We start from the raw sequence: 9,669 nt of genomic DNA on the forward strand, positions 1-9,669 counted from the left end.
ACCGTCCACCCGCGTCATCACGTTCTTGATGGTGGGCGTCAAAGTCTCCTTCACCTGGGGGTACTTCTCCGCCAACGATTTCAAGGCCTCGGCGTACTCGCGCAATTCCTCCTTGTTCATCTGATCCAACGTAGCGTCCGGCAACGACGTCAATCTCCCTCCACTGCTTGGCGTCCATGCCGCCAAATTCGCCACTTCCGAAGGGGGTGATGCCGCAGGCGATGCTGAGGGTGAAAAGGTTGGCGATACACCGGGGGATCTCTCGGGAGATGGACCTGGTGACGGTTCGGGTGATGGTGGGTCCATGGCCCGGGCCAAGTCGCTTCCCGTCGACAAGGGCGTGTCGCTGGACAACACGCTCGCCATGTCGTCTGGCAAGTTGAACGGCGAGCCCAACATCTGCAGCATGTCCTGATTGTAGTCGTGTGTGGGCGAAGGAGGCAACGGCGACAGGGGCGGTAGGACGGACGTATTCATCAGGAAGCGATCGGCGGCCCGTTCGGCCGTGGACGTCGTACGGGGCGTTCGAGGAGCAACGCCCGGAGCTTGGAAGAAAGGCTCGCGCTCGGTATGCTGTCCTACACCGTAACGTAGGTATAAATCTTGAGCCCCCACACGTTCATAGGACATAACGTCGACGCACCGAATGTTTCACAGCATGGATGGAAAGTCCTATATACGCTCCTTGGCACAATGCCACCCCACGCAAGTGGTTCCTCTGCTACGTAGCGGTAGCGACGACCAATGGAAGTACATCAAAGACATGTGCAAAAAACTGGCCAATGGGGATCTCCCCATGAAGGGAGGAAACAAGAAAATGCCCAAGGCCGCTCGACGTTGGTTCGGGTCGGTGGTCAACGATCGGCATCCTTCCATTCAGAGTCTACGACGCTCTAGCCTTCAGCGAGGAGGATCCAAAGCCGAATTGGTCGGCACGGCCATCAAAGCTCTGGCCAAGATCGCCGCTCCCAGCCTCAAGAAAGCCGGCGTGAGTCTGGCCAAGCATGCGGCGGCAGGAGCTCTGGCCGAAGGCATTAACGCGGCCACGACCAAAATCAAAAAGGTAGGAGCCCCCAAAGAAGATAAAAAGGAGGACCCCTCGGCCACCGAATCGCTTCAAGACTTTGATTACGACGACGGCGACAACGAATTGAAGGCCTTGCTCACTGAAACATAAGAAAAGGCATCATGGTTAACACCAAGAAAGGACGACGTCAACGCGGAGGCAAGAAACGTGCAAAGCATACTCAGTTGGGCGGGGCCAAACGAAAACGTTCGTCCGCCGCTCCCAAGATCAAGGCGGCCCTGCGTGGAACCTTGGCTCCTGGCATTCCCGACTACGGACCCGTGACCAACCCCTTTCACATTCGTTTTTCACAACCTCGTCCCACCATGCCCTCCAACAAGGTTCAGACTCTTCGCCGCATGGCACCCGCCAGTCTCCGACATCTTCCGTCCAACAACGACTCCTTGGACGTCGTCATAAAAGGCCGACCCGTTACACTTTATCCTAAAGGTCGTCAGGTCGTCACCACCACGAAATGAACAGCAGCACAGGCACCAACTCTTACGTGGTTCCCGTCATTCTCTGGAATCGCCTGCAAGAAGAACTCAAACAACTTAAAGAAAATGTAGCTGCTTCCACCGCCAAGTCCCAAGCTGGAGGAGCCATCGCCGGAGTGGATCGAGATGGGAACGTCCGCATGAACGAATTCTTGCACACCATGGCCGTTCAACAGTCGTTGCAGCAATCCCCCAAGGTGGAATTCGTCAAGTACGCGGATAAGATGGTCAAACAAGTCATGTCCGATCCCAGTCTCACGCCCGACGAGCGTGTTCGCTTCATGACCAACTATGCAGCCAGCTTTCAAGACCAAAAAGCCATGGCTCAGAAAGGACTTACTCCTGCAGCGGCTCCTGCCCCAGGTCCTGCTCCTGCGCCTGCACCTGGTCCTGCCCCTGGTCCTGCTCCTGCTCCTGCTCCTGCTCTTATTCCTGGTCCTGGACCCGTCGTTGGCACCACCCCTGCTTGGTCTCTTCCTGCAGGACCCTCGGGAGTCAAGCTTGGGCCTGGAAGCGTTACTCCTAAAGGTACGGGTACGGGTACGGGTCCGGGTCCAGGCCGTGGTCGTGGTCGTGGTTATACAGGCAAAGGCAAAACCCCACTCAAACGTCAAATCAACTTTGGGAACGTGGCCGGCACGTCTACTCCGCTGAACAACCTCAGACCTCAACAAGTCAAGCAGTTGAAAAAGGTAGACAACCTCATCCAAGCCATCGATCAGAAGTCCAGGAAAATTGCTCAGGACCCCCGATTGACCCCTGAGCAAAAACGTGCAAAGCAAGGCGTGCTCACGCGCGGACGTACCAAGTACAAGGTGATGCGAAACGACATCCTCAACAGTTAGACCATATAAAAAGGGCCGCCGACCCGTCCGACCTACCCTGATTCGTCACTCGACCTCGTCATGAAACGACAACACGGAGGACGTGCCGCTCCTGCCGCTAAAGCCGCGCGCGAAGATGCCCCTCCCTTGAAAGTACACAAAGGGACCGTGGTCGATTTGTTTAAACGACTGCCCATCGACGTCACGTGCGAAAAATCCAAATGGGAAGTCTACTCGCAAGCCACGGCGGCCGTGGACCCTTTGGAAATCACCGTGGACCGAACCCGTACCTGGATCGACATGACCAAGATCCTGCTGGAATTCGACGTGGAATTCCTTGACGCCCCCAATGGTGCACTCCTGACCAATACCTCGTCGGCCGTTCCCATCAACAACGTGGCTCACTCTCTCATCAAGCAAATTCAACTGACTATTAACAAAGGAGCCGTGACCGTCAACGCCGACCACTACCATCTCGAAGCTTATTTCGACCGACTGCTGAACTACTCTGAAGAAGAAAAGAAATCCCTGCTGTCCCTAGAAGGATGGGCCACGGATACTCCCGACAAGTTTGATCAGCTCAATCCCAACGACGTGGCCATCGCGAATCCAAACATGGCGGGTGCAGCGCTCACAGCTGCAGAAGTAGGAGACGCCATTCGTACCGCTGCCACTCGCGTCACGCCTAACCAAGGCGCCAAGGAACGTGTTGGATTGTGTTGTCAAAACCGAGCCGCCAAGTTCATCCTCAGACCCGTCATCCCCCTCTTCTCCAGTCAACGCTACTTGACTCCTGGCTGTGAATTAAAATTCAGAATCCAATGGAACCCTCGAGAATTGGTCATGATGAATGGTCCCACCGTGGGGGCTACAGCCATTACCCACGCTAACGCCACCTACAGAATAGTCAACTATTCTCCCAAGTTGCACATTCGTCACGTGGACGTCAACAGTGAATTGCACATCAAGATGGAAGCTGCCATGCTGGAAAACCAAGACATTGCCCTCTACCCTTACTTCACCAACAGAACCGTTACCCACACCGTTCCCGATGGTCGACGACGGGCTCAGATGCATAACGTGTTTCAGGGGTACCGACCCAACTACATGATCATTGGATTTCAACGAGGCGCTGCCTTTGATGGGGACATAGCTCATTCCCCCTACAACTTCTGCGACATGAATCAATCGTCCCTTCGCGTGACCGTCGACGGTGAAGAAATTCCCCATCAGCGATTGGACCTGACCTCGCATCATAAAGAAGAAGGCTTCAATACCTTCCTTCAGTTCTCAGGACGTGGCATCGACTCTGCACCCACCGGCATCGATCGAAAAGGGTATAAGGACGGCAATTATCTCATCCTCTACAACTTCAACCCCGACGGCGAACAAAACTTTGGCTACAGCTACGCTCGAAACGTAGGCAACGTCAACATCGACGTCGACTTCTCAGCCAACACAGCCAACAACACCACCATGGTCGTCAGCGGATACTTTGAACAAGAAACGTGGTTGGATGGTAACAAGAACGCTTCCCAGAGATACAGCTATTAGATCATGAACAGAAAGAGTCAACTCCTCACCGATCAAATCAACACGGTCGCATCGTACCCTCCCAATTATCACAAGCACCCCACGTACTCCTACGTCGGCACTCAAGGCGCCGACCAAGCTCTAGCCCTTCTCAAGAAGTACCGAGATGGGCAAGACCCGCCCCGCCCTTGGGGCATGGTGTTCAATACCGACCCCATCGACAAGCCCGGTCAACATTGGATTGCCTTGTACGCTCCCGACGTCGATACCAAACGCATCGAAATCATGGACTCGTACGGATCCGCGAATCTCAAGATCTATCAAGATCCACTCCTCCTCGAGCTCATCGGCATGACGGACGTCGTCAAGATGCCTCAGCTGCAAGCCTGCAACACGTACGTCTGCGGGCATTACTGTCTGGCCTATCTCTACACCCGAGCCCGTGGCGGTTCGTTTTCCAAGTTCGTCAAACCCTTCACCGCTCGTAACAGAAAGGACAACGACAAGAAAGTCTGTCAGTTCGTGTGTCAAGTCATGATTCCCAAGTCCCTCCGTCCCAAGTTCAACAGCAAAATAGGACCCTTGGGTCAACTCTGTCAAGGCAATTGTTGCCGCAAAGATGTAAACGTAGAAGCAATAAAGACAACGTTTGAGTAACACAAAAGTCTGGTCTCTTTATTTTACATGAAACAAAATCTTACTACAATGTTTTCTTCACAATCAAATGTCTAGACTGATGTCTGCCGTGGGTTGGTAATGGAGTCTAGGAGCATCCTCAGATTTTCTTCCTCGAGAGGAGAAATGCTTTGCTCGCCTGGGGGGCCTGTAGGGACTTCCACTTGCACGATCTCTCCTTCCTTCATCAACCTCGGTACCTTCCTCTTAGCCTCCTCCTTGGTTCCTGTCTTGACTTTCCTCTTTCTCTTCACGGGCTTTACGGGTTGCAATGGCTTGATCACTTCGGTCACGATTTCGATAGGTCCTTCGTCTTCAGCGGTTGCAGTCTCTTCGATTACGCTTTCCTCCTCCTTAGGTCCCTTGACGTACTTGTCCCCGCCCAAGGCTTCCAGAGATTCGCTCAACAGCTGATGAAGTTCCACTCGTGCCTTTCGTTGTTCCTTCTGAGTTTCAGCACAAATGACATCGTACTCCATGCTTTGCAGCAAGCCGTACACCACGCGGTCATACGCTCCCAAGTGCACGCCCTCTTGAGCCAACATCATCCTCAACGATCCTATGTGTCCCATTACCGCCTTATACATCTTTTCTTCGTCTTCGTTCCTCCTGGGTCTTCGACGCCTCCTTCGCATTAACACAGATCTTCTTCCCACGACGGTGTTCGAGCAATGAGTGCACGGTACACGGCGTGTGCGAATTTTGAGACTTTTATGCCCCTCCTCCTCCTTCGACTCCACTCCTCCCACATCATCAACGTCACGGTCATCACTGTCAAAATCATCGTCGTCTTAGCTTCACTCTTTCAAATCGTTTCATCGCACGCATGGCCCGTTGCATGTCCTTGCTCGCTCCACTTCCTGACTGTACACTTGACGCGACTTGCTTCTTAATAAACGGTACGGCAGCTTTCAATTGGTTGTGAAGAAAAGCACGTGCTTTCTTGGACTTTACTTTAGAATCGATCAACTTGCCAGCTATTCCTTGCGCCTTATTGGCTATGATGCTACTAATGCTACTCCCAGCACGGTTTCTCAGGCTCTTGAAGACGTTGCCTCCCGCCTGATGCTTTCTGCGTCGTCTGCGTCTCCCCATGCTGCTTCCACAAATTGGTACTCGTGCCCCCTTTCTAACCCCTTTATATCCTTTCCGTCCGTTTCGTCTCTTCCTCGGGGATCGTAGACCACTTCGTTCATTCTCCTTCTCCTTCTCTGTTCCTTCTTCTTTTGATTCTTGTGATTCTTCCTGCGGACCACAGCATCCTCCTCGCCTTCGTTCTCCTCCTCCTCTTCATCGCCTGTCTTGTTACCACAACAGCGCGTCAACGCCATGATGAAGCCCAAGGTCTCCTTTCTAGCCTTGGCAATGGCGGCTATCATTTCTCTGTATTCGTAATGAAGCTCACCCATGCTCGACCTCCCAGACTCTTCTCCTCCTCCTTCTTCTTCCCCTTCTCCTTCCCAGTCATCGCTTCGTCTGTTGGTCTTAAAAAACTTCAATTTCATCATGACTCCTCCCAACAAAGTCTTCTCGAGGTTAAGCAAATCGTTATACTTGGAATCCAACAACAGCAACGCGTTACTCTGTTCCCTTCGGGCGGGGTTCTTTATTTTATCCAATCCCAGCACCCAATTTTCATGACTCGAACACACGCGGGAAGACAACGGTCTTAAATAAATGGGCGCTCCCTGCTTCACGTCTAACGGCATGGCGGCCATCACTTCGTCCGTCACCTCGAACGTTGGCCCAGGATTGTCCACCCTCATGGTAGGTGCCGTAGGTAGGATTAACGATGCAGGTCTTGGCTTCATTCCGAACGCGGTGGTGGTAGTAGTCATGATAAAAATGGATAAAAGCCCGCTCGCCTTTAGCCTCCCTTTATTCGATTTTGCACCGCATCATCAACCAATACGAACATGCCACGTAAACAAGGAGGCGGAGGCATCCGATCACGCCAGGCCAAACGAACCTATGGACAAGTAGGAGGAAACATCCGTTCCAGACCACGAAAACAAAACTATGGCCAAGTAGGGGGTAGACGAAGACGAAAGAGACGCTCTCAGCAAGGCGGGCTCTTCCCCTTGTTGGCGCTCATTCCCGCGGCCATTGCTGCCGCCAAAGCTGCCGGTCTTGGCGCCGTTGGAGCAGGGGTGGGGTTCGGCGTCAAGAAAGGTCTAGAAAGCCTCTAGAAAAACCCTAACACCCTACAAGTGCGCATCAGTCTCCTCATGGAAACCACCGAAAGTTATCACACCCGTCTCATCACCTCCACACTCGATCGCCTCAACTTCCATCAAGTCCAAGAATGTGCCTGCTTTCCGCAAGACCTCCGTCACCGCGTACCCCAGCTCCTGCTCATTCTCTACCTCCTGGATTGCTTGGACGTCATTCATCCCCGCGCCAAGGTCAAGGAAGAGCACCAATGGTTGTCCGACGATTACAAGTCTCATGACTATGACGTCATGCAACGTTACGCCCACGTTCAAGAATACAAAGGTCATCTCAAACGAATCATCTCCCACGGAAGTACCGAACTCAGCAAGCTCATGACCGTTGGACACCACATGTCCATTCCCGCCTTTGATCTCCTGGTCCATCGTTACGGCATGGACGTGGCGCTACAAATGTGCTTGGAAAAAAAAAAAAACCACTAACCCACCCAACTACCATGCCAGCAACACGACCCCGTACCCGCGCTCTTGCCTTCCTCGAGAAGCGCGTTCGCTCCTGGTGCCTGCCGACCCTCCACGACAACGACGCCTCTCCTCACGACGAACAAGAGCGTCTCAAGCTCCTGGAGTTCTACGTCGACTGCTTGGATCTCGTGCACGCCCAACACCCCTGCCCCTACGACGAACACCAATACGTCAAGCCCAAGTACCAATGGATCAAAGACCTCTACGAGGCGCGCCGCGTTTCCGATGCCCGCCGTTGGCTGCACTACAGCAAGTACCGCACCTTGGCTCATAACGTGGTCAACACCGACTTCGACCTCAGTCGCCTCGATCCTTCCACCACTGAAGCTTACAGGAAAGACGTTCCCCTCCTAGAACTCATTGGTAAGCTTAACCACGAATCCCGCCTCGATTCGCATCGCAACTAAAGCATGGCCCTAACTCGTACAACTCAGCACGTGGACGACCGCATCCGACAAACTCACTTTGACTACCTCTACGACGTGCCCAACTGCTGGTGGGACATCAAGCAAGCTCACCTCACTCCGCGCATGCGCCTCATCCTCCTCACCTTCCTCTTGGATTGCATGGACACCATCAAAGACCTACCCGAAGATGCCTATGCCGCCCCCTGGGTGAACTGGTCCAGCCGGAAGAACCAACGCTTGCACATGCGCAGCTTCTACCGCCATTGGCGCCTTCATCCTCAATATCATTCCGCGCCCCTTCAAGGTCAAGAAAGCAATCAACTCTATGCCATCAGCAGCCTCGTCAGCAAGATCCTTCGCCCCGACGTCAACCCACGTGACCTGGTCGACGACTCCTGCAACCTCCCCACCTATTGCATGACCTCGTGTTGGGAACGTCTCGTGTACGAAGCCCTACGCTTGACCCCCACCGAAATAATACATCGCCTCTATCACGACCTACGCCACAACTTCAGCACCTCATCATGAGTCAACATCGTCAAGCCAACCTGCTCTTCACCTTCCCAAAGAAAGGGGTCCCTCGTCCTCCCGCCACCCAACAGGCGGTCCTGCCTCTTCGCATGCACGGAAGACCTGGTGCCTATTACTTTACGGATTCAAGTCATGCTCCACCCTCGTCAAAGTTTCACATCTCGCTTCCACTTCAACATGAGCGGACGTCGCAATCCTCGGCTGCCTCACTGCCTTTGCCGTAAACCCTGCACCTATTACTTCACCGACCGCGATAGCGAACACTGTACCGTAGAAACCTCTACGTTTCACGCGCGGTACGTTACCTTCATTTGCAACCAACAGCATCCGTGGTGTACCTTTACCTGTACCGTTCCCAAAGACAATTATAACGACACCACGTGGGACGTTCTTCGCAAAGCCCGCAATCACGTGGACTCCGAAATCAACATCCGGCAAAAGCTCTCGCAAAGCCAAGCCCATGCCCAGATCATCACCGCACCACGTGAATGGTCTGATGACGTCGTCCACGGACCACCCACTTACACCAACGAAGAACAACTCAAAATCCTCAGTCACCTGTTCGGCGTGACTCCTCCCCCTCCTAATTCACCCCCACGTGAAAGCCGTTCCATTGGTTCTCCTAAGTCCCTCCCCCACACTGAGGAGCTATATCAAGACCCCTCTTCCGACGAACCTCACATCGATCCAGAGTCAGACCAAGATTACGATGTCTGAAGAACAGTATCAACCGCCACCTACTTTGCCGCCCTCTCCACAAACGCTCCCGCCTCAAGACGAATACAGTCAAGTCAACCATCCCTGCTTTTGTGGCTCACCATGTGCTGTCATCAAGACCAAAAATGCCACCTTCTTCAAGTGTGGCGTCAAGGTGGATTACAAGGCCATCACTGAACGTCTCAAGGGCGCCAAAACCAGGGACGATAAAGCGCGCGTTTATGCTACTTCCAGGCTGGGATGTAAAATGTACATAAAGAAAGATCTCTACAATGCTATAGACAACCGTCTCTTTGGGCTCGATTCCAACTACCTCCCCAAGTGTCGCGAACACAACCTGTTTGCCAAAGTCAACGTCAGCAGTTCTGAGAAAAACAAGAACCGCACCTTTCTCGCGTGCTCGGTCAACTACCCGGATGTGGCTTGCGATTACTTTGCCTGGTGTGACGAAGTCATCCCTTCCCGCGAACAGCTTCAGCAACAACTGGCGCCACAACCTGTAGGACCCCCGCCCAAACGAGGACGCTACGATCAAGAAGACTACCGCTACATCCAGTCTCTTCAGCATCAACCCCCTCAGCATCAACACCCCTCTCCCTTCACCCGCACAAGCACAGATGAAGATCCTAGGAACCTAGTCAACCCTGGCTACCATGATCCCTGGCAGCAACCTCAAGCCTCCACCTCCTTCGCTACTAACTTTGGCAGCACCTCTCGTCCTCT

General features: G+C 53.4%; 1 protein-coding gene across 1 annotated transcript; it reads left to right on the plus strand.

Annotated features, from left to right (window-relative positions):
- The first annotated feature begins 2,468 nt into the window (after window positions 1-2,468).
- On the plus strand, window positions 2,469-3,941 carry LOC148908420 (uncharacterized protein F54H12.2-like). The gene has a single exon (XM_089035865.1). It carries the CDS (start codon window positions 2,469-2,471, stop codon window positions 3,939-3,941), a length of 1,473 nt encoding a protein of 490 aa, XP_088891991.1.
- Window positions 3,942-9,669: the final 5,728 nt, after the last annotated feature.

This window comes from Actinia tenebrosa, unplaced genomic scaffold, assembly GCF_029948245.1.
Source record: "Actinia tenebrosa isolate PJP-AT-01 unplaced genomic scaffold, QUT_ActTen_1.0 PGA_scaffold3__52_contigs__length_22856419, whole genome shotgun sequence".
NCBI classification, from domain to species: Eukaryota; Metazoa; Cnidaria; class Anthozoa; order Actiniaria; family Actiniidae; genus Actinia; species Actinia tenebrosa.

What these genes read in the sequence shown, in the direction of transcription:
- LOC148908420 (XM_089035865.1), top strand. Translation starts at nt 2,469, where the DNA reads ATGAAACGACAACACGGAGGACGTGCCGCTCCTGCCGCTAAAGCCGCG.